This window comes from Centrocercus urophasianus, unplaced genomic scaffold, assembly GCF_019232065.1.
Source record: "Centrocercus urophasianus isolate 14NV4802_14NV808 unplaced genomic scaffold, USGS_Curo_1.0 seq_27, whole genome shotgun sequence".
NCBI lineage: Eukaryota > Metazoa > Chordata > Aves > Galliformes > Phasianidae > Centrocercus > Centrocercus urophasianus.
In genome coordinates this window covers 1,425,127-1,451,749 of record NW_024884833.1, presented here as the reverse complement: position 1 = coordinate 1,451,749, position 26,623 = coordinate 1,425,127, and the positions used below count along the sequence as shown (strand labels likewise).

The following is a 26,623-nucleotide window of genomic DNA, read 5'->3' as shown; positions in this document are numbered from 1 at the left end:
TAACTGTTTCATTTTTCCATGCCTAGATAACCTCATTGACTCATCTCACAGTAAAATTTTTCCTTTACACTAGGAATGTTAGCTTTGGAAATACGCTTGGTGACTTCTTTTAATTTGGCTTCAGAGCTCATCTATCCAGAGCATGTTGTGCTTTGAGTAACCAAACTATTTGCCTGCTCCCCTCACTATGACATCTTTACTATTTATACATTTCTAGCCATTATAATTACAATATTGTTTTATTTCTTCAGTGCTGTCATCACTGTAGTTTATTTTAAATTTGGTTCTTCTTTCTTTTCCAACAGGTATGGCCAGTCACCCCCCAATACCTATCTTGGAACTTGCAGATCATATTGAAAGATTGAAAGCAAATGACAATTTGAAGTTCTCACAGGAATATGAGGTAATTTATTTTTTGCTTCTCAAATTATCAAAAATATCATGGTTTTTTTGTTTGTTTGTTTGTTTGTTTTTTCCTCTAGGCTTATCCCTGATATGTAACCACCATGGTGATGCTATTTTTGTACGATAAAGCCATGGTAAAATAAGTCTACTGTGTAAGATAACTACATCAGTGAGGTGGCTCCTTTGCTTCTAACAATCTTTTTGTAAAGATATATGTTGAGCAGATTCTGTCTGCACATACTTGAAGCAGTGTTTGAATGATAGAGCACTTTTCGTTTTAATGCACCACCATCCATCTACTCTGCAGTTAAAAGTTCCTTGGGTTATTAAAAAATTATCCACTATGTTGTTAAGTGTTAACAGGATCATATAGTCCACAAAGAAGAAATTACAGTCCACTATGTTAATTTTTCATGGATTAAAGAATTAGCACTTGCCTGATACATGTGGCTGCTCAACAGTGAGATCCTTTAAATGTGTGATGTAGAGTCGTGATGGGAATTGTTTAAGATGAATACCTATTATTGTAATACAGAAATATAACTGATGATTATTTAATTAAACAGTGATCAGAGTTAGGATTGTTCAGAAAAATAATCTCATTAGATATCAAAAGGTCTGTGTAGTCTCTACAAATAATAGAAATAAATTCTTTTGAAGAGCATCTCAGGGATCTTGTTTATTGTTGCAGTAAAAAATGTGAGAGTGTCTTTTTACATTTCTACATGAAAAAAAATTCTTAAATATAGACAAAGGATCAGACAGGGAAATTTGTGTAATGATGTTCAACGTGAGAAAAAAAAACAATTAGTATTTAGTATGAATTTGCCAGTCATTTCCTGCTGTACTACAGAATTACTCCTTGGATTAGCTGTGTAGGAAACAAACAATGAATGTCATTACAATTGATACAATGTAGTATAATTTCCTTTCTTTACCTATTAAATCATAAAAATAATCTTGAGAATGTAATCTTAACCATTTACAGCTAGTGTTGTGAAGATGTGCTAAATTATTGAATACTTGGTATCAATACTGTCAGAACTGTTTACTATATAAACAGCCCATATACATCCTATATTTCATTTTACATTGCTTTTTTACAAAATAAGTCATTTGGGGCAGAGTAATCAGACATTAAGGATTAAAATGTGACCAAATATAGGACGGCATCAAGCTTTGCTTACGTTGGTTTGCCCAAGGAATAGTCAAAAATTACCTTTAAAATCTCAACTTTAGAAATGCCACTTTGTTTCTAACAAGTCCAGAGCTCACCCATTTTAAAACAGAATTGCTGAAATGCTCTGCTATTTGATTTCATGGTCTAGCGTAGGCAGTATTCTAAGGCTGCAGTTTGGTGATCAGCATAGGTCATTTCCCTGTCTTGGCTATGCATTCCTGTTGTTTCTCTTGTGCCAATACTGGCACAAACACACGTGCAGCTGTTCAAGGATTGTCTCAGGAAATAGATTTAGATGAAAACTAATTGTTTTATTTTTCTTTGCTATTTTCAGTTGGATCAATTCCCTAAGCTAGCTCACCACATGGTTGTGTGAGCTCTAGTGCCAGCACAAGGGAACTGGTGGGAACATTTGTTATTGGGGGTTGGGATCTTGCCTTTCAGCAGCAGTTCTCACTGATGTCTCTTAAGAGTAACTATCAAAGCAAAGATGGGTACAGATGGTAACAGTTCAGTTATTGTCACTTCAGATTATGTTTGAACTGGTAACACAAAATGGAAAAGAGAGATGCTTTGTCTTCTTGAGTTAAAGGCAAAGGTAAAATGTAGCAGGAAACTACTGATTTTTATTGCTTGTTACTACGTTTTACTTCTTCTATATATAAAATATATAAAATACTACGTTTACTTCTTCTTTGGAGATACAAACATTTTTCATCAGCGGTCACATATGTATATGTGTATGTATATATAACTGCCTTTTTCTCCTCACACTCCAGTATTTCTATTATTTTTATTATGAAATTTCTTGCACTGCATTTATGAAATTCTTATAAAATAGACTGATAGTGGTCAACAGCTGTCATGAAAATTCTGTAATATAACATAAAAAAATAAACATACAATTTCCTGATACACATTCACTTTTCAACCACAGCTTGTTTGGCTGGTTCCGTTACAAACAAAGCAGTGTTTTAATTTTTTTTTTTCTTATCTTACTTTAGTTACTACTTAGAAAGTATTACTTGTCCCATAACCTGTATGCATCTTTTCATGTTATTTGTACACATTGTCTTCTGCAAGAGTATTTCCTCAACACCTGTTCCCAGGTGTTTTTCTTCAAGCTGACCAAAAGCAACCTCTCTCTTCACTACTTTGACTACTTCTTTCCCAAAAGGCACCCATCTACAAATTGTCTCCTTTCCCAGGCCACCTTTGGAGGCCTAGGTCATGAGAGGAGACAGGACTATTTTCTTAAAACATTCCTAAATTCAACTCACAGATCTTCATTTAACTGATAGAAAGCTTTTGAAAAGCTGGGTTTTATCTTCTTTGTTTTTGTTTTTCCTCAACAGTGTTTTTCTTTTGTGAGCAAGAGGATTCATATGTTCCTTTTTGTGCTACTTGAAATCTAGTTGAGAAAGAATGTAAAATGTCCATTAGACAAATGTGAAAATTACACACATCTGCACCTTGGTTTTGAAAGGAATACATGGGGTTAATGTGACAAGTTGGTAAAATATATATTACAGAAAACAAAGTGGCTGTACATTATAAGATAGTATAGGCTTTTTTTTCTCAAACAAAAAAAAAAAAGGAAAAAGAAGAGAAAAGAAGAGGAAAAGAATGAAGGAGAGGAGAGGAGGAGGAGGGGGAGAGAGGAGGAGAGAGGAAGAGAGGAGGAGAGTAGAATTTCAGAAAATAATGTGGTAAAATAATGTATTATCTAATGTAGACGATTTGACAGTTTTGATGCAATTGATTGAAGGAGTTCATTCTTCTACATGTATTAAGAAACTATTTAATAGTGTCTTCGCTCTCCTCCTACCCCAGCTCTTAGAAGGGAAGATAAAGAGAACAGTGTAGATATCTATTCTTGTAATTCTCTCATAACTTTACCTTGAATACCAGCTTTCGTGGTAGGATAGAGGTGAAACCATAAGGTTACAACTATTGCAAAATTTAAATAAACCTATAATTAATCTTTTTAATAAAGTGGTTTTAGCATAGTTAGTTCTTCTCAATAAAGTTCACTTCTACTTATAAGTAAATTTTTTATAATCCTACTTTAGTAAATAACACTTTAGTGTTAACTTGCAATATTCTAGCCTTGGAAAAAAAGTTGGTTTACCTTGTTACCACAACATATCATTTACATCATATATTTATTTTGTATTCTTTATCTGAAATAGAAGTTTTCTGACTGAAACATATTATTATTAAGCTTCTTCTGGCTCTGGCAGTTTCAGTGGGATTTTAATGCAGTTCAAGGCTCCATATGGAGTTCACAGCTGCTGAGCGGAAAGACATATTCAAGAGACTCACCTTTATATATCATATCTTATTCTTAAGCTTTAGAATTTAAAAATAAAGAATGGTCATGGAGATAGGACTGAATCAGAATATTAAGATGCTGACTATTTTTATGCAATACGTGTATTAGATTACTAAAGTAATTTCCTCCTGTCACATGGAACAGAAAATCTATTCCTCCAAAGCATATTCCTGGGTTTTGTGTAGTATCATACTTGTCATCTGAAATCTGCGGTCATTCATTGCTTTACACCCTTAAGAGATTAGATTCAGAATCATACTTTTTTTTTTTTTTTTTTTTTTTTTTGTGTGTGTGTGTGTGTGTGTGTGTGTGAGGATCTGTCATAGTAACACAAAGGTTGCAATATTGGCCTTTGCATGTTATTGCATGATTTTTAGAGTATGTCTGCATGTCTGTATGCTGGTTATTTAATAAGATAAGTTGTATATTATCAGTCTTTAACAGTGATTATTGGGAAAACTAAAGGTGTATTTTGATTCTGCTGAACGGTGCCATGCTAATTAGTTTTACTGTCACTTTTCAATACCAGTTGGAAGGATCTCTGATGAGAAAACAATTTACTGAATGTACTACATTTCTTTTTATATCTCAAGCTTCAACAATATAAACCCTGGACACTACTAACACATGGTGTGTTTTCTACGGAAAAAGCAATTATAAGGCTTATTGGTATAAAACAATTTAAAAATCTATGAAGATCAGATAGCCTACTGAATGAATCTGTACCAGAAACAGGTGCACTTAACTTCCATATCATAACAGATAATACTGACTTATAGGCAAAAATGAACTCATTCTCAGGAAAAAAAAAAAAAAAAAAAATCTGTCTCATCTGTTATTACAGTAGCTTCCTCAGTAGTTTTTGTTTGTTTGTTTGTTTGTTTGTTTTTCTAAAATTCAAAACAGCATTTATTGATATTCTACATTCTACATTCTATATACACTAATTGTTTCTATTAGTGTAGTCAATAAACTTTTAACAGTTTTTGCCTTTTTATTAATACCACATATGTTGTTGCTTTCACAGAGGTTGAGGCTACAAAATTTCCAGCTACAATAGTCTCTGAGCCAGTAAGATAGTTAAGAGTGACAATTTTGAAGACACAGTGCAGGAATCTGAAATGGCAGTAGTCAAGATTAATAGTAATGTATTATAATCTTAGTTTGTGCTGTGAATGCCTCTTTGGACTAAGACCGTTTATTTATGCTTATATAATTAAAAGAATATTCAGATACAAGAAAGCTGATGTTAATATACTGTAATGCTAGGTTTTGGACTGATAGCTAATGCTATTGCCAAGAAATTCCATGGAGATTGTTTTAAAATCCATGTATTATAATAAATTTCAGCTTTATTTTACCCAACCAAAACCACAGGTATATGAAGGAAGAGAAACATAGTCCATTTCAGTAAGAAAAATCATTCAAGAATATAGTATATAGAGATTGTTATATGTAAATCTTAGTTTTATGAGGTTGTTGTTTGTTTTTGTTTTTTTAAAGATTCATCTGTGTTTTTTAGAGTGTTTATGCAGGGAAAGGAAGAAACCAGTGGAGAAGATAGATTCTTAAGCTGCATGGAACAAGTCTTATTTATTCCTTTCACACACACACACAAAAGCATTGCTGACAGCATTTTAAAAACATGCTGAAAACTTAAAGCAGCACCAATGTTCGCTGTGAGACTGTTAAAAAGTTATAAAGAATTGCTTTATTTCACATACTCTTCCAGAACAAAACAAGAGGATGCTTTAATAACAGGAATATTGAAACTAAGCTGTTCTTTTCATTCTTCATCTGCTCCTAGTACTTTTTTCCTGCTTGAAGTGGAGTATAATCCTCTGTTTTCAACACTCAGTTATTTCTAACATAACTGGTTATGATATCACTCGCAGAGGATTTTAATCATAGATGGAAAATAAATGAATTTCATCTTAAGGTGGAAGACAAATACAAAATGAGTTCTGAAAAAAGTTTTCTATAGCACTTATGTAACAGAAATTCACCTTCAGAGAAAATTTTCCTCCTTAAGTGCACTTCAGTAACATATAAATGTACCTTCTTAGATGCCATTGGAAAATGGCTTTATGCAAATCTAATTTTGTCATATGATTATTGCTTGATATGATAGAGGAAATATCTTTGTTCTCAAGAGGAGCTGGCAAAAGCTTTAGGTGTGGTTCAAGCTGCACCAGGGGAGATTTAGGCTGGACATTAGGAAATACTACTTCTCTGAAAGAGTGGTCAGGCAGTGGAATGGGCTGCCCAGGGCAGTGGTGGAGTCATCAGCCCTGGAGGTGTTCAAGGAATGTTCGGATGTTGTGTTGAGGGACATGGTTTAGTGAGAACTATTGGTGATAGGTGGATGATTGGACTGGATGATCTTTTAGGTCTTTTACAACATTGGTGTTTCTGTGATTCTGTGATTCTGTGTTTATGTCTGCTTTTGAACAGTTTGCCATTTTCCACTGAGATTCAACAGGAAATTTCCATGCATTTTCAATTCAATTTCTAGGACCAAAATGAAAACCCATATGTGAACACCAACAAAGTTTTCATGGAAAAAATATGGATTTGTCCCCTATATCACTTGAGAATGGCAGCCTTTACTGTATGCGGTGAAAAACTCTACCTTAGAAGCAAAATATAATTCCGTGGGCATGTTCACATGAGGTTGTACTAAAGTTCAAGCATTATGTCTTTGTAATGCAGTGTGGAATTCTCATTCTTTTAACTAGTTTCCTGAATAATATAATACTATCTTCTTGTAGATTCATTAGCTATATGAAATTCTTAGTGCAGTTGCTGACACAGGTAAAAGAAGGTGAAAATGTTCTGTTTATAGGTAGTTGGGTTTGTGAAACTTCTGTAGTAACTAGCAGTGTCCCCTACACACAAACTCAAACCTGCTGGCTCTTCATTTGTTGGTGTAGCAATCCTTACTAGAGCATTTTTCCATGACAGCAAGCATCTTACACCAGGAAGTTTATTGTTCTCCTTCCTTTCTCAGTATTCCATCAGTATATACTCTCAGGTCACTCACAATGTTAGCAAGGAGCATTTGCTTGAAGGAAAACTTCATAGTGAGCAGATGTAGAGATTAGTGCAGTGAGTCCTTCAGAATTCTTTCAGAAACACTTTCTTGTTACCATGACTCATAGTAAAGGAACTATTTTATGTAGGATGCATCATATACATATTTCTCAAGTATTTTCCTAATTAGAGTTGGGTTTTTTGTTTGTTTGTTTTTTTCTCTCTGCAGCCAACCGTTTAGAACAGCTGAAAGATTAGTCAAAGCATGGGAGGGTAATAACAGTATTACGGATATCTTTATTTCCTTTGCGCAAAGCACACATACTCCACACTTATATTAGGAAGAAATCTGGTTCTTTGTTAATGACAGCTTTATTGAAGACAAGCTTTCAGAATGAATATACTAGAAATCCTATTAAAGTGCCATCCATTAAACCATTAAACCACTCATTAAAACTGTTAGTACAGACTTGTTATTCATGAGTTATCAGTTTTTCACACTTCTGAAATGTGTCTGCCAATACCGCTCTACTCTTTGTTCCTGTATGGCTATTAAATCTGAGGAAATATAGATTGACATTCTTTTGCCAAAAAAAAAAAAAAAAAAAAAAAAAAAAAAAGCATTTATTGGGACGGTTGTTAGGCCACAAAGCGGTTTGGATTGGTGAGAAAAGGAGGAAAGATTAAACTGCAGGCCCATTTGCTCCATTTTGATGTAATTTATGCTAACTATGTCTGCATGCAGGACTCAATCATTGAGATACACCATCTCACTATACATCACACAAAGAAGTAAGTGTGGCATATAGTATGCTGCTGTGTTTTAAACATCCTCATCTACTTCTATAAATAGTTGACAAAGAAAGATACTGTTTGATTTTTTTCAAGGAATGGAAAACATGCTTTAGATCACCTAAATATTAAGGACTGAAAAATAGAAGAAGAATACAGAGCAGATAAGTTTAAGCTTTAAATACAAAGTATTATTAATAAATTACAAACAAACATAGGTACATAGGTAACTATTAGTTATTTATACATTAACTATATATTAAGCTACATATTAACTATAAGTGTAATATAGAGCTGATGTTCTTTCAGATAATGAGCAAAAATCTATTTAGAACATGATTTTCTAAGTGTAAACAATTATTAAAAAAATGTTAAAGTATTCATCATATATTAATTTACTTTAGTAAAAACAGTGAAGATCAGGTATAGTATATCCTTCTGTTCAAAACACAGAAAATGCACATCAGCATTACTTCTTGCTGGGGATGCATGTAAACAGTGTATTTGTGTATGTACCTCTCAAAAAAAAGTAGTAATGGTTGGCCTAGATGTGATTTATTCTGGGTCAAGTAATTACTTTATTTAAAAACAAAACAAACAAAAACAAACAAACAAAAAAAAAAACCTGTTTATGTACAGTTCTTTTAAAATATTTTTAAAATCTTTCATTTATTTTGGAATTACTATCTTCTTCATTATTACTAGACCTCTGAATAAAACACATATAACTATGTAAAATATTGAAAATATAGCCAATGAATATCCTGAACAAGTTTCTATATTCATAGAAACACAGAATTGTTGAATGCCTTAGATTGGAGAGGACCATCCCTCAGCCTTTCTTCATAAGAGGGGTGCTCCAGCCCACTGATCATCTTCATAGTCCTCCTCTGGACCCCCTCCCAACAGTCCTGTGTCTTTCTTGTCTTTACATAGGGGGCAACTTTCCCACTTCTCCTACCCTGCCTATATCTTCTAAAAACCATTAAGCCTCAACTGTAGTGTTGTAGTATTCCATTTGTTCCATTCATTCCAACAAGTTTCTATGATCACGATTTGATCACCATTTCTAATTGCACTACTGTTCCCGTCTCTTTATTTCCCATGATGTATGCATTAGTGTAGAGACACTTCAGCTGAGCTACCAACCATGATACCTTCTTGGAGGGACCCTCCCTCATTTCTTATTCCCTGTTATGTCTTGAAGTGGCTCTGTTCCCTGATTCTTCTTTGCCTCTTTGAGTGGCAAAGTCTAGAAAGTCTATCCCTTTATTCCTTCACATCTAGTTTAAAGCTTTGTTAATCAATCCAGCCAGCTTGCTTCCCAGAAGATTGTTGCCTAACCCAGTCAGTTGCATCCTATCTTGTGTCAGCATGTCCTGTCTCTCAAAGTTGCATCAGAGATCATAGAACCCAAAGTAGCGATCCGTACCATCCAGACATCCATTCATCCATACATCAAATAATTCACCTGATTTGTTTGCTTCCTTCTTCTTTTTTCCCATTTCATAACGGGGAATACAGAAGAGAACACTGCCTGCAGGCCTGATCCCTTCAAAATCTTTCCAATCTTTCTTTAATGTTTGCACAGGGACTCTGTGACCTTTGTGTCAGGCATTCAGAAAACAGGACTTTTCGAAGTAATCTCAAGAAAGAAGCAACATCATTCTTACAAAACTGAAAAAATATAAGATATATAGATTCTTAAGAATCATGCATATATGTTGATGAAACACTTCTAAAGTCTCTGATGATACAGAAAGTAAAAAAATACTTGATTCTTTATGACCTCTCAATGTAAAGTGACTTTCTATACAGCCAGTTACATGGTAGACATAAGCATGTACCATCTACCATTTATTTAGCATTTGCCCAAATATATATATACATCAATCTTTGAGAAAACAGTACAGCACTGAGTTCTCCTAGTGAAGCATCAAGGAATAGAGGAAAAACTTCAGTACACATAAACCTGTTGAGGCCAAAGGTGCTGTACTTCAGTCAGGGCTATCCCAGATGTGTGTACAGATTGAGAGAAAAATTCATTGAGAGAAGTCATGCACAGAAAGACATGGGGATCCTGACAGATGAAAACCTTGACATGAGCCTGCAGTGAGTGCTTGCATCCCAGAAAACTAGCTGCACCTTGAGCTGCATCAAAAGAAGTGTTGCCAGCGGAGTGACCAAAGTGGTTGTCTCACTCTCCTCTGCCCTCAAGAGGCCCTACCTGGAGTACCATTTCTGGGTTTGGGGCTCCCAGCACAAGAAAGAATAGAGTTGCTGGAGTGGGTCCAGAGAAGGGCCATGAAAATGATCAGAAGACTGAAACACCTCTCTTATGAAGAAAGGTGGAGGGAGCTGATTTTGTTTAGCCTGGAGAAGAGAAGCCTTCAGAGAGATTTCATTGTGGCCTCTCATTTTTTAAAGAAAAATTTGTAAAGAAGATGGAACCCAGCCTTTTAAATGGGAAGATATAGATAGGACAAGGAAATAGAAAATCAACAGTCATTACACTTTCCCTTGCTCCCTGATTGGTAATGACATGAAGTGTTGGTCTAGAGCCAAAATGAAAAATAACAATAATAATAAAAGAAAAAAGAAAAATTAGTCAGAAACAAGATTTTTTACTTTTGGAAAAATTCATCACTTTCACTTTTTATTTAGTAAGCAGGATACTGAGTTGTTTGAACATGTACCTTTTGTAATAGATCAATTTAAAAATATTTATCCACCTTCTTCCCGGTGTTTTTAGGATTTCTGACATTTTTTTCATTCCGTGTTATATTGCTCACTTGCAAAGCAATGAAAAAAAAGTGATGGATAGTGTACCCTTGACTTTCTGAAGAGAAGGCAGTTACCTTGGATTTGAAGAGCTTATAATTAAAATTTGTGATGAGAATTTCAGATGCATAAAATCTAAATGCTTGAGATGATACTGTACGATATGCTACTAGACGTGCCAAAGTAATAATTTTCTTTCAAAGTCAAAATGTTTTCATGGTAAAGTGATGGGGGCATATCGTTTGTAAACTTCATAAATACAGGTATGTAGTGTTTATATAAAATTTTCTGTTCTTCCTCTCTTTTTCTCTTTTTAAGTCTATTGATCCCGGACAACAGTTTACATGGGAACACTCTAACCTGGAAGTAAACAAACCAAAGAATAGATATGCAAATGTAATTGCATATGACCATTCTCGTGTTCTACTCTCAGCAATTGAAGGTAAGGAGAACTTTACAACTAAATTAAATAAATACTAAAATCCACTGTAATTCTAGCTCCAAATATCTTTGCATGTACAAATAAAATAAAATAAAACAAAACAAAATAAAATAAAATAGATTTTTAGTTAAAATTAGTTACTGCCAGTACATTTCTTTAATGACAATCCTCTGACTTTGATTTGCAGTAGTTCACTATGAAACTGCACTAAAATTGACACAGGGTCACATACAGCACCAAATGATAATAGCACCAAGTCTCTGCATGTATCCCAAAGTGTTACTCAAAGTAAACCATCATTGCTGTTTATTTGTGCTACTTCTGGAGAACAAGTAGAGCAATTGTAAATGAATTAAGGTTCTTACCTAGCAACAGCATTTTCAATATACTTGATTATAGTACTTCAGTTGCTTAATCTAGGAAAATAAATCTATTCAACTTTGTGTTTTCAGGGGAAATATAGATATCTGTATTAAAACTTTATTTCTTTTTTGTTTATAAAGTGAATATTAAATAAAAATATTTAAACAAATGTACTTATGCAAACATTGTTGTAAATTGTTGGAAATTTACTACCAAAATTTTGGCAGAGGAGTATAATTACTTTCATTTTATCTTTCTTGGTCATGTAACTCCAAAAATATGAACATTTTAGATTCTTGACTTAAACTGTCAAAAATGATCAGCCTTAGGTATTTTATCTGTTTTAATAAGAGCTAAAGCAACAAATTTCTTGTTTTCACTCAAGGCTTTTTTTTTTTCGTACCAGTTTTGTATTAATATTAAGCTTCTTCCAGTATGTGGCCAGATTTTCATTTTATTCTACATCATTGACAGTTATTAAACATGGTCAGAATAAAACAGCTTATATATTAAATTGGAGTGGTTTATATGAGAAAGAAAATTGTCTTAATTACTTTAACAGTGCTTGTGTATGATATATAAGATCTTGGGTATTCAAGGTCATAGTTTGAAACTAATATGCTACTAGTTTAACTGCAGAGAATTTAGATTTACAGTTATAAACAGTTTCTTTTTGGCTACCTCAGATATGATGACATTGGATACAGAGGGGGCAATATTTATATTCAACAATTTTATTAACAGCTGCTTGGTAATGAAAATAGCAGTGTCAATGACTGAGGTTTAGATCTTTACTTACTGCAGCTAGGTTTGAGGTCTTGATTATACAGATAAGAACTTCTCAAAGATATTAGAAAATTCAGTGGTAGACTTGAAGAATTTGCACCTGGTAATCTTCATCGTTTGTTCTGTCTCTGAAGCTTGAGATGTAGTATATACAACTTTTTTTTTTTAATGGCACAATATTTTGCACTGTTTAGTAAAAAAAATAAATAGTAGTGGTATAGAGCACTGCTGCGTCCTGATAGAACTATGGCTCAACACTGATAAAATGTATTTTAATTCGTGTTATATTCAGTGCAGTTCAAGAAAAGTATCACATTCTGTATCACCAAAGAAGAGAAGTGGATACATGGTCAAGAAAAATCAACAATTGGACAGCTGTTCTAAATTGTTATGTAAAGTTATTTGAACAAAATGTTTAACCTAGGAATAAGTCTGTTTAACAAGATTTTCACAGGGCAAAGAGTTGTGTAGCAGAGGGAGAAGAAAAAAAAAAAAAAAGAAAAAGAGGAAAAAGCCTAATTGCAAATCCATTTATTCATTAATTTTAAGCAAACCAGACTTCTGGGGTTAGAAAGTTCTGCCAGGTTGCCCTTTTTGTCAGTGATTCATGAAATTTGGCTCCCTGAAGCAAAACCAAGTTACTTCAAGAATAAGAATAAAAACCTTAGGGGAAAAACAAAAAAACAAACAAACAAACAAAAAAAAAATCGAAGTAACAGAAAGTATCAAATTATACAGTATACTTGTTAAAATAATAAATATTAAGAATATGAAAAATAAATAAATCTCATTTATGAGTACTGTAATGAACAGAGGCAATATATATTTATAATGTTTCTCAATGTCATTAGGAAGTTAACACTTCCAACACTAACACTCACTGATTTAAATAAATAAAAATACTATAGCCTTATGGGATGTCAGTGTTGGACACAGAACAACAAATGAAATTTTGATCCATCTGGTGCATAAATTCCCTATTAGGGAATCATAGAATCACAGAAGCAAAGAATAATTAAGTTAGGAAGGGACCTCTTGAGGTCATGTGATCCTTCTGGAGCACCTCCCCTATGAGGACAGGCTGAGGGAGTTGGGCTTGTTCAGCCTGGAGAAGAGAAGGCTGCGGGGTGACCTCATTGCAGCCTATCAATACCTGAAGGGAACCTACACCCACGAGGGGAGTAAACTCTTCAAAAGGGCTGACAACAGCAGGACTAGGGGAAATGGATCCAAGTTGAAGGAGGGAAGATTTAGGTTGGATGTTAGGGGGACGTTCTATACAAGGAGAGTGGTTAGGCCCTGGAACGGGCTGCCCAGGGAGGTTGTGGATGCCCCGTCCTTGGATGTGTTTAAGGCCAGGTTGGACAGGGTCCTGGGCAACCTGATCTGAATGTGTATGTTTGGTGGCCCTGCTAGGCAGGGGGTTGGAACTACATGATCCTTGAGGTCCCTTCCAAACCGGGTGATTCTGTATGTGATTCTGCTCTAGTGGGGAAATACAGAGCAAGTTATGTAGGAAGAAGGCTTTCAAAGATCACCCAGGAGAGAGACTTCACAACTATCCTGGGCAACCTGCTCCAATGCTCCATAACCTGCACAATAAAGTACTCCATCCCGTGTTACAATTTGTGTCCATTGTCTCTTGTTCTGTCACTGGATATCACTGAAAAGGGCATGGTTCTGCCTCCATTGCATCCTCTCTTCAGGTGTCTAGACAGATTGATAAGAAATCAATATTTTGAATATCATTAAAAAAAAGAAAAAGTCTGTAGGTTACTATACAAGTTAACCAGGGTCTAAATTTGGCCTTCACTGCATTGTGTTACAAATATATGAAGAATCTTTGGATTTCACGTATAATTGTTATCTGTAGTAATCTGGAGGCAGTAAGAAAACTAATACTGACAATGAGCCACAAGTAATCAGTTTACTCTTTCTAACTTGTATTCTACACCTAGTCCCTCCACCACGGCTTTTAAGAATAACTATGAGAATAATTCCTTCGTAGTAATTTGTTAAAATTACCTGAATCCTGAAGCACAAGAGTTAGTGACTCTTTCAAAGTATTTATTTTGGCATCTTTTATAGTGCTCATTACACATGCAAATGTTCAGAATTTTATTTTTGTCCTGTTTTCTAGACTTCTATAATTGCCTATAGTAAGGAATTTTACCACGTAAATGATCACTTTGTAATAAATATTTTTATATTTTTAAACTCAATTTTAAATTTTATTTCATCAGAGTCTTCTTGGAATGAAAACTCTGAATAGTTGTGGTAATTTGAACTTCCACCTGAAGGAAAACTTTACTTTGCAAAATTTCTTTTTCCATGCATTCTGGAAATTCCATCTCTCATGTTTTAGTCTTTGGGTACATCAGAGAGGGGCATTTGAAAGAAAAGTGAAATTTTCTATTATAATGAAAAAATAAAAGAACATATTGAAGTCTACTGTATTCATCTATGTGAATCTGAGTCCAAAATTTACACATTAACAGAAAAACTAGACAAACGTAAAACAGCAAGCTCTGTATTCTTTATCCTCTAAGGAAAAAAAAAAAAAAACTCTGGGGAAGAAAATGATTAAAAGTTGAGTATTTTAAAAATGATTGCCAGTTCTTATAGTAGATGTCCAAGACTTAAGGTCTGCCATATGTGGCATAGCTTTACAAATGTCAGTGATGAAAAAAGTAAAAGATGTCTAAATCTATCATATTTTAGCAGAGTATAGAATCATAGAATGGTTTGGGTTGGAAGAGACCCTTAAAATTATCAAGTTCCAACCCCCCGCTATAGGCAGAAATACCTTCCACTGGACCAGGTTGCTCAAAGCCCCATTCAGCCTAGTTTTAAATGCCTCCAAGGTAGGGGCATTCACAACCTTACTGAGAAACTTGTTCCATTGTCTCAACACTCTCACAGTAAAAAATTTCTTCCAGAGATGTAGTCTAAATCTGCCCTCTTCCAGTTTAAACCCACTTTGTGTTGTCCTGTCATTACATGCCCTTCTAAAAAGTCCATCCCCAGCTTTCCTGTAGGCTCCCTTCAAGTATTGGAAGTTCACTATGAGGTATCCCTGGAGCCTTCTCTTCTCCAGACTGAAGAGCCTCAACTCTCTCAGCCTCTGCCCATAGGATAGGTGCTTTTGCCCTCTGATCACCTTCATGACCCTCCTCTGGACTTAGTACAATACCTCAATGTCATTCTTGTATTGAGAGCCCCAGAACTGAATGCAGTACTCCAGGTGGAATATTACAGGAGCAGAGTAGAGGGGCAGAGTCACCTCCCTTCACCTGCATGTCACTCTTCTCTTGATGCAGCCCAGGATGCAGTTGTCCTTATGGTCTGCCAGTGCACATTGGCAGCTCATGTTGAGTTTCATCAACCGACACCTTCAAACCCTTCTTCTTAAGGCAGCTGTCAAGCCATTAACCACCCAGCCTGTATTTGTGCTTGGGATTGCCCTGACACAGGTGCAGGACCTTGCACTTGGCCTTGTTGAACTTCATATGAGGTTGAAATGAGGCAGAAGTAAGGCCAGGCACAGAAGTAAGACTGATGTGTCCTGTTATTCCCTTCATCTTCCTTTTTTCCCTTCTTGAAAATGTAGGTTATGTTTCCCCTTTTCCAGTCAGTATAAAATTCTCCAGACTGCCACTACCTTTCAAATATGATGGATATAGGCATGGCAGCTTCATCCACCAGTTCTCTTAGAACCCATGGATGGATCCCAGCAGGTCCCATGCACTTGTGCACCTTAATTATTTTTTTTTTTATGTGACATTTAGTGAATTTAAACTTCTACTACATCTATGACTATAGCATAAATGATTTATATAATGAAAAAAGTAAGAACCTACAAGTATTGCTATTAATTTGACTGTCAGTTAATAGTCTATTAGCATCAAGTGTTCAGGTCATGATCTCTAGATTTAGAAAGAAATCTGGTCAACATATATCATTAAACAGCTCTGGAATATGAAAACTATTCTCACTTTCTCAAACTGTAGCCACATTGTATTCTGTTAAAAAATATAATTAAATATCATTAATCTTCTACAAGTATAGACGGCTATAAGAACTGCAAAAGTTTTGCAATGATAATAGGTTATAGAAGAATGATTTAGAGTATACTTCATCATGACAACCTCAGAAGCAATGCTTAAAGAAGTTGCATGGGTATAATTCTGGCCTGTGAATTCACTTATGATGTTGTAATGTAAAAAGAAAAATTGAGTAATTTATTCTTCTGAAAACTGATTTTTTTCATGTATACATACCCATCTGGAAGGCTTCAGCAAAACGTCTAATTTTTAAATGGAGAATGAAGATTTGGCACCTCACAATTTACAATGCATTCATGTTGAAACTTGTTGAGGGTTTTTTTTTTCTTATAAATTCTGACTGATTGCACATATCTAATCAAACCAGAAATCATTTCAGTTCGTTTAAGTAGAGGCACTGTGGCCATTTTAGTGCACCATTTAGTTACACAAACAAGAGGATATACCTAACAAGAATCATTTGTCAAATTAGTTTAGTGCTACTCATTCTCAGAGCTGGAACATCTTTAAATCAAGTTTCAGACAGCTGTAAACTAATCACAGTATGATGACTTCATGTTGAATTTGGGTATCTGCTGTGCACTATCATGCAAAGTATTGATATCACAGTGTACTATGTCACTGTGCCATAAGAATGCTGTTATTTGTGTCTCTGCACCATATAAGCCATTTGTTTTCATTTTGCTTTGTCTTAAAATTAGCAAGTTAAACATATGTTATGCTTAATATATTATATAATATATATGTTAGAATAATTATTGCTATGAAAAGCATCAGTGTTTTTTTCTTAACAGAGCTTTTTGCTTTCCTGGCCTGTTTCTCGCATATTCTTTCTAAGAAACTTTCTGTGTTTCTCACCTTGCCTGCAGATATCCTACATCCTTTAATATATAGTTCGCATGTATTCCTTACATTTCACTTTTTCCGTATTTTCTTGTCTGCCTCTTTCAAATATTTTCCTTCTCTCCTGTACACAGTACCTTTCTTTGTCCTGCTTAATTTTGCTTATCCTGCAAACCATTATTTGATATTCCTTTATTTTCAAAATTTACTGTAATTCAACATTTCACTCTGAGAATCCATATCTGTCACCTTCATCCTTTCTGTCTTTGTCAGATTCTTGTAGTCCTAACAATCTACTGATTTTCTATCACTTATTTTTTCCTTTCATTAGATTAAGATGATACATACTGTATTTTGCAGTCTTAGTAAAATATTTTAATTTTACCAGTGTTCATTCTTACAAATAATTACTTTATTCTCATTACCTGTAAGGACTTAAAGTTACAAAGAGTTGCTTATAAACATTTGTTACTGGTATCTACTAGCTACTCTTAATTTGGTTTTGCTCTGATATGGTTCAAAGTACAGATATTTATTTAACCCAAGAGTACAACTTCATCAGCATTTTCAGTTTGTCATTACATTGTTCTTGTTTATAAGCATTTAATCGTACTTCTTCATACTCTTTTTATGACTAACAATACATCTGTTATAAAAGCAGCACAGAAACAGAGCTCTAATATTTTTTTTAAATAGAAAGACTGTCCAGAATATAGAAGTTGTAAAGGCTTGAAATACTTTTATGATTTGGTTTCAGTTTGTAGATAAAATATAAAATCTAATTAAAGCTATTTAAGACTATAACTACCTTCAGATAACCGAATCAATAACTCTGAGGTCTGCTTTATTAGCTTTGCAGCGAGGATCCCTGGGTGTAAAGAGACGAACAATACAGACACATCAGTTCATGAGTACAGACTCACCATAAAGTAATAGATATAGCGTTTAAGTGCTTTTTTCAACCCTTTACACTTGAATTCTGTCATTGGTTGATTTTATTTTATTGTTCATTCACTCTTTTTCTGTAAAAAATCAACTTTAATCTCTTGAGGTATTTGAAAATAGGATATCGTTATAGCTCATCTACTCACATGATCCTGTTGTGTCTGTTTCCTGGCTGACAGAATAAGGAGATTGTGTACTCTGGTCATTTATAACTAGAGCTGAAAAGGTTACTCAAAAATAGTTATAGTACAATTACAATCTGGAAGTTGACTTTTTATGCAGAAACTCTGCCTTGATAAAACTTGTAGAAGTCAAATCATATTTGCATTAGTTTAAAATAACACTTAAGGTAAGCCATTCTAAGTCTTAAGTAAATCCTCCTGATGCCAATAGAGTTAGTTACAGGTCATATCAATATTACTGAAGGCAGAATTTAGATGTTTTGTCCCCTCCTTGACCCATGTTTTCATGGAAATGACCTCACTTAACTTTTACATCTGAATTTCAGTAATGATGGCAATTGCCTCTGTACATGTTGGTATGCCCTTCAGGCTGTGCCAACTAACAAAGGTTTGCAGTGTACTGCAGTGAAACTAGTTGCCATGTGATTGTTTTTTGCCCTATTGGACTTGACAGAGAATTTTTCAGCTTTCTCAGCTCAGAATAAGGTTATGAGCAGAAAAGGTACACCAAGAAGTAACATTTTAATATTCAGATTTATTTTCCTTTGATAATTGTTTCTGCTTGGTTAGTGTAGATATTTACATATGTTTAGGTTTGGTAAATGTTATTTTTTAACTATACATACCTCATTAAACCACTTAGGATAACACAGCCTCCCTTGAAGGCCTTGGTTTTGTAAATTGTAGCAATGTAGTTGATGAAGGAAAAATCAGTGTGGCAAAGTGTGAGACAGAAAGTTAGAACAGGAAAATGGTATTACAGAAAATGAAAAGAATTTGGAACATAATGTGAAACTGAGATCATGCATATAAATTGCAATGAAGAGACTCAATGCAAAAAATGAAAGTAATACTAGTGGGATAAAAGAAACACAAAATGGACCTGAGTGCTTGGAATTCTCTTCATCTCAGTAGGAGTGTAATCCTACAGAGTTCTGTCTACTGCTGGGGGGAATTCTTAGACAAAAATCTTCACAGAGTGAATATTGTTTAGATAGTTGGGGTTGTTTTTTTCCATGAAATGAATTAGCTGAGTCATGAGTTATTGCTCTGGGGCTGTAGTGAAGAGACCTTCCTTTTCGTATCCCAACAACATTCTTTTCATGCACCATAATGCCAAGTAATTTTGCAAAAGGATTTTTCTGGCTAAAGAACACGTAAGACATTTTATGCCTCTTGCCGAAATCGAGTGAAAAATTCCATTTTAACCTAGTTGTGTATTCATTTTCTTTGAAAACACCTATAATTATTAATCTTGATTATCCTTCTTGCATTTCTGATGAATACAATCTGAAAACTAGCTTTACTTTGTGGAATCAAATAAGCATTTGAGTTGGAAGGGACCCTTAAAGGTCATGTAGTCCAACTTCCCTACAATGAACAGGGACATCCAAGTTACGTCAGGTCGCTCAAAGCCTGAGCTGAATGTCTACAGGGATGGAGCAATTCATCACATCTCAGAGCAGCCTCTTCCAGTGCCTCACCACTCATCATAAAAAAATCTTTTTCCTTATATCCAGTCTAAATCTCACTCTCTTAATTTGAAACCATTTTCCCTTGTCTTATCACCACAGGCCCTGCTAAAGAATCTGTACTCTTCATTCTTATATCCCCCCTTTAGATACTGAACAGCCCCACTCTCTCAGCCTGTCCTCATAGTAGAAGTGTTCCACTCCCTGGAACAGGGTCTTCCTTCTATTTTAAATAATTATAATATATTTAATTTAGAAGGTATTTATTTCAATATGATTTATTGATAAATGCAATATAAGTTGGTGAGTATTAACAATTTTAGAAATTTTGGAATTATTTATATTGAGTACCGGTAGTATTGGCTGCAGATATTTATAAAGATCATTCTTTACTGCACAGTTTGCAATACTTCTTATGCTTAATTTTCATGCTGAGTTGTACGGTATCAGCTCTAGAGGACAGCTTTCCCATAAGATCATTTAACCACTTTACAAAGTGTTGTTTCTCCTTTTCATTTTTTCCTCAGGCTTTTATTTATAACATATGCTTCAAAGTATGATAGCAGTCATCATAATGAAATTCTAATTTATGCAGAAAACATTTCTTACCAGCTTTCTCAGTTCTTTTGGTAATAATACCCAGTTGGTGTAGATTTCTCCTGTTGGCATCATTTTACTTTTTTATCTGTTTTGTGCAAAAATGTTTTATTATCTTGATAAGGGAAGAAAATACGACATTCTGCCTGGAAATTGTATTTTCTAAGCCATTATTTCCAATTTCCACAATAAGAACTCTTGTGTAAAAAAATAAAAGTTTTCAAGAGCGAGGCTTTTGAACTCCAACCTCTTATGGCAGTAAATCACACTTTTCAGCTATAGATTATGTTTTGAAGGTGATACATTTTATTCTGTTTTTCACAGAAGAGAATTTCAATCACTTCTAATAATAGTCAGCCAGTCTTCCTGTGTCCATGCATCCTGTCTGAGGAATGCCATTTGTTGCCTCTCTAATGCCCCTGAAGCTATAAAGTCTCCTGTTCTAAAACATTTTGTCAGGTTTTTCCTTTACTAGCACAGAAAGTCAAATCAAGTTAAAAATTCTGTTTAAATATATTTTGAACATAAAAAAACAAGGAAACCTATCAAATTTATGGGGACATAAAGGCAAATTTTAATGCCAGATTATAGTTGCAGTAACTCATAATCTGAATAATTTCAGATTTCTTTTATTATTTTGGAAGATATTTTCAGATATATGCCACTGGTTGTCAAGTAAGACTGGAGTACACACCCTAGATCATTCCTAGATTGTGATCACCAGCAGAAGATGACTAATCAGAGTAATTATGGAAGTTCAGCTTCTGACAGAAAGCTTGAGAAACACTCCATTGAACTTATTCAGCAACTTGTGATTTATGTCAAAAGAAACTCTGTTTTTTTCCGTGAAGTGAAATACTGTTTGTAAAGTCAAAATAGTCACACCTTTAGAATAAGTCTGTGAGGTTGTATCACCTTGACTGCCTTATGAAACTGTTGGTGCAATCTGCTCCATATCCTGGGGCTGAAAACTTGGACGTAGTAGGTTGGCTGTGCAAACATAGGCATTAATTTTTAAACAGAGAGGAAGTAACTTCTGTTAATTACATTAACATACCTTTTGTAACCTGTTGTTACAATGCACAGTTGTGTATTTCAGCTAATTTTTCTTGGGAACACCTTAATGCTCAACACAGCAGTAATATGGGAAACACTGCTCAGGGATCTCACCTGCCCTGTGATCTCACATAAATATTTTGTCTTCTTCCAGTCAGCAGCAGCAGTAGTGACATCATAATTCTGTTTCTAGGCAGCATGCATATAGTCTGAGCCAACAGCTGGACCATTCACCGCTGAATCCAGTGGATGTGGGACTGATATCAATATGGCTATAATTACCTCTTTTTTTTTGCCAGCACTTCTGTTTTTAGTTCAGAGCAGCAACAAGATCTCCTCTACAGCTAGCATCTAGGTAGACAGTATTTTATGACACATCTCTAAGTACAGCCATAGCAATCATGATCTCACTGAAATAGACAAAGACCAAGACCTGGCTCAATATCATGTGGGACTGTAAGTAGACAAAATGAGCAAGTGCCTACTTGCCAAAGACTCTGGTAGGCATACTTGAAGTCCCTGTCTAGTCCAACATATCAGAGTCTCGGGAGAATGACAGTGTAGGTCCAGTGTGAAAGTATCTCTTGGCTTCTGTCTCCATTTCAAGTATTTAATCTCAGGCTTGTAAATGTCTATATTTCATGCATACAATGTACAGAAGATTCCAGTTTTTTTACTTGCTTGCTAATTTTTGTTAAAATAAAGCTATTTTGTCTCCTGTTTATTGGGAAAAATGCATATGTCAATAATGTCAATAATATGGCAGCATGAAATCTTTTTCTGTATTTGAAAGAAATGCAATGAGCTCAATGAGAGAGTTGACTGAAGCCTACTCAGGGTGCTGGTGGGGAGGCTGCCCTGCCTGGTCAGGGGAGATGATTCTATGTGAATAGGTGACAGCAGGCACTGACAAACCAGCTTGTGCATATTGCTGTTTTCACTCCCAGGTTTCTCCCCCTATATATTTTCAGACTTCTTACTTCCTTATCAAATTGGCTCATTTAATTAAAAAGAATGGATATTCCCAGAGTGGCAAGCATACCCAAGAAGCTGCATGCACTCACTTTTAGGAATGTATGTATTACATGATATACGGCACTTTCAGATTCTACAGTTCAGCTTTGTAATAGGATTTTTAGCTCTTGCACAATACGACTTCAGAGAAATGCTGCCCAGTATGTTCATTCTTCTTTCTTTGCAGGCATACCAGGAAGTGACTATATCAATGCCAACTACATAGATGGATACAGAAAGCAGAATGCATATATAGCAACACAAGGGGCATTGCCAGAAACCTTTGGAGACTTCTGGAGAATGATGTGGGAGCAACGTGGTGCAACTGTTGTCATGATGACAAAATTGGAAGAGAGGTCCCGGGTAAGGAAAACATATACATACAGCAAAACACAAAGTTAATAGTATTGTACTACCTGAGAAACAAGCTGATAGGGTTGGGATTGTACAGCCTGGAAAAGAGAAAACTCTGGAGAGATCTTACAGCAGCTTTTCAGTGTTTTAAAGGACACTACAGGAAATATGGGATGGACCACTTCATTAGAGTGCAGTGGTAGCACCAACAGTAAAGGTTTTTAACTAAAAGAGATTAGACTTCGATGAGATACAAAAAAGAGATTCTTCATTATGTGGATGGTGACGTATTGGAACAGGTTGCTGGGGGAGGTTGTGGTTCCCTGTCTCTACAGGTGTTCAAGGCCAGCTAGATGGAATGATGGGCAAAACGATGTAATGGGAGGTATCCCAAACAATTTCAGGGTGTTTGGAACTGGATGATGTTTAAGATTTCTTCTAACAGAAATCATAAGATTATATGATAAATCACTTCAGGTAAGATTTTTCTTTGTTTCATATGTGTTAGTCTGCCTCCAGCATATACACAAGAGCTGACCTTTTTTCTTCAGTTACTACTGTTTAGAAGTGTCCAAACAACAAAAATCACTTGCATAGGAAATGTTAGTTTCATCTGTGAAATTACAGTCACACCATTTATTTGGTAGAGTTTTTATCCTCTGAAAATCTTGACATCTCTTGATCCACATTGAATTTTGTTGTTCTTCAGTCATCTGTAAGCACTAGGAGGTGACTGAAAGACTGAAAGCATTATTTGTTTTGTAAAATCGATAATTATATCATATTGTGATAAGAAAATTCATGTATGTCTGCATTCAATTTTCAGTTTTGTGTGGTATAGATTACACTTAAGATCACTGAGGATTTGGATTTGATTAAAAATATAAGAATGTTACTTTAGCACATTCTGGGTGCAAGGAAAACATAAATAATATATGCAGTAATGGAATACAAAATTCTCTGTGATACTTCAAATAAAATTTTAAAGTTTATAAAATTAGAAAAGCAAAGAACTAAAACATTTAATAATAGAAGTGATGAATGGATATTAGTATAATGTAAGGGGATATAAAAATAGTTGGTTTTCTTAAATATAATGTATAAAGATGAAATGATGGAAAGAGTGGCCACAGAACACAGCTGCACAAAGGTTTATTAGCAAAGTCTGTATTTCATGACACACATTAGTTCTAATGGTAAATACTTTTTGGGGCAGAGGAGAAGAAAGAAAAAGAGAAAATGGTTAGAAAAAGCAGAGAAGGTGATCCCCCCAATATTCTTTTTCCAAAATAATTCTGTATATTATATCAAGACAAACTACAACTCCTCTTTGGTTGTTCCTGCATATGATGCTGTTACTGCTGATGGGAACGTGCACTGATTGGAGAAGGTTCTGCTTTAGGTTTACTGCTGAACCTGAAACACACAAATAGGTCCCGCAGTATAAAGCAGAAGCTGTAGCCAAATGTAGAAATCAGAGGTGAGAAGGAAAGGGTAATTCTAACATCTGTAGTAACTGCTTCCCATGGGAAACCACTAAAAGAATCAGGATTTGCAATTAATATGAATGCTGAGCAGAATAATAAACATGAGTGTTAACACAGAAAAAATATTACCACAGAGGTCTTGGGTTACATGCTCCTGGGAGCCTCTGTGAAAGGATAGAGATCTGCAAGTGAGAAGCAGGATAAAGGATTGCAAATGGAAGGTCCTGAGAGATACAAGATGTGAAGGAAACAAAGGCACTGGGCAACATACGTAGAAAGTTCATGAAGGAGAGAAATAAATTAGGGAGGAAGAGAAAAGATTTAGAAAATTTTTTAAATTAATAAAAAGTGTATAACTGGAAAATAGCTGATATTTCAGCAACTCATGGATGAGTTCCATTTCAAAATTATGATGTATTTCTGCATGTATATTTGGAATATTAGAGAATGTATTGTGTAGACACTGATGTTTTTTGTATGCTTAGATACACATAATTGCAGTGGTTACACAATTGTTGAATCTCTTGGCAATATTCATTCATTTATGGAGGCTATGAAGTATATATATATATTTACTCTTAACTTTTTTTTTTTTTTTTTTTTTAAATAAAGTACTTATTTTTCAGGTCAAGCAATGTGTATCATTATAATTATAGAACCACTTTCTGCTTGTACATGGGTGTACCTGTTGGCAAGTAGAAGAGAGTAATTTTCAGAAAGTTACAGTTTATCTGGACACTACAGGCCTTAGTGTAGGTACTAAAAGTTCTTTGGAATTAAGCAAATGAAATTCTGTCCATTTGTTCAGTAATTGCTTCTTATATAATAATGTTGCTGCAAATGGTATCAATGCTGAGAAAAAATCTGATCCTAATAAGCAGTTAATTTCAGAAGGTGTATTTAAATATTTGAGAGTTTATCTTAATACTGCAGGCCACAGACAGCCATAGCCTAGAAAGATGTTTTGATGTAACTAAATGAAATTCCATTCATTCCTCTCAATAATTGCTTAGCAGACTTTTAAAATAAATCTCCCCTTTGCTGACTGCATTCTAAAAACCGCTGATCAGAATAACAATCACCTCCACAAGTGATTAGCATTCAGCAGCAATATGTCCCTCGAGCATAATGAGAGACCAGACAGTCTAGTCAATGGATTGTCTCTTCATGCAATGCTTGTGTTTGTGTTTTCTTAGTGCATAATTTAGCTAGTTCTGTGTTCATAGGTGATACGAATTTTATGTACTCAATGTATATTGTTAGATAGCACATATCCAGCACATTATAAAGCTCTGGTCTAACTCCCATGGATTTTGGAGCAGTGTAAACATGGCACACAGATTACCTCTTTTTCTAATACAGTAGCTATAAGTAATGCAAATAATGGTGTTGATATTGAAGGAGCAATGGGAAAATCTGCATAGGAAAAATGTGATGAAAAGATTTTGTTGTTTTTTCTCAAGCTGTAATTCTAGTGTAGTGTATTTCTTATCGCAGGATAGAAGTGAAATTTCATGCTAGAAATACAAACACAGTTTTATAACTTTAAAGATGAAGATCACTGCTAATTTCGTTTCTCTTTTTCTTCTGGTTCAACTTTGTGTCTTGCAAACCTGATCATTATTCTTGTCTCAAGGTAAAATCATTTCTCTCTGGGACTTCACCTATTTTCCATCTTCAAGTTGTCATTTTGTTTTAGGTTGCTTTTATTCACTGTACAGTCCTGCAGCTTGATATCAGCATTTTTAACCAGGACAGAGTAGATAAAGATGTGGACTTTAATTGCATCCACTGAAACAAAGTCAGTTCATTAGCATGTGTTAGATGTCTGACTATCTTCAGGTTTGAGAATGCACACAGTTTTACAGCTGAGTTCGTCAACTAAAGATATTAAAGTGAATCTATAGTTTACTTGTTCAGCTATAAAAAGTGGTGCTTTTCAGGAGTGGTGACAGTGACAGTGTATCACTTCTACAGGTTCATATTTTTACAAGCATGACATGCAGGCTGTTGTTCATCACTGGCAAAAATGCATAGCTGATGGTGGTGACTATGCTGAAAAACACTGCTTTGTAGCTGAGAATTTTCTCTATCAATGGTGTTACTATGCTCTTCATATGTCTTGTAGTTTCTATGGAAATAAATAGGAGGCATTTCTTTCAGAGCAATCTACTTTGCTCTGAAACATACACAAAAAATGATTATGTATACTGATAGTAAATGAAACACTGTTGATAGAATAATTGTTTAATCTGAGTGAAAGAAAAAGAAGAATAAGGGTGCAAATCAGAGATTAAGAGAAACAGTTGTGCATTACACCAAGGAAGGCTGCAAAGCTTGTTAAGTGTTAATGTTTGATACTTCTCTTACTTTTCTATATTTCCCTCCTCCAGAAATATGGATTTCCCTTTTTTTTTTTTTTTTTTTTTTTTTTTTTAATTTATTTAATTTTTTTTTTTTTTTTTTTTTTTTTTTTTTTTTTTTTTTTTTTT

General features: G+C 34.6%; 1 protein-coding gene across 1 annotated transcript in view; it reads left to right on the top strand.

The window, feature by feature from the left end:
• The window catches only part of PTPRD (protein tyrosine phosphatase receptor type D), a 278,606-nt gene that overhangs the window by 201,283 nt on the left and 50,700 nt on the right, over positions 1–26,623 (top strand). The window contains exons 20-22 of the mRNA XM_042826904.1: positions 306–403; positions 10,845–10,968; positions 22,478–22,653. Of these exons, the coding sequence (XP_042682838.1) occupies positions 306–403; positions 10,845–10,968; positions 22,478–22,653 (398 nt within the window). The remainder of the gene's footprint in view (positions 1–305; positions 404–10,844; positions 10,969–22,477; positions 22,654–26,623) is intronic.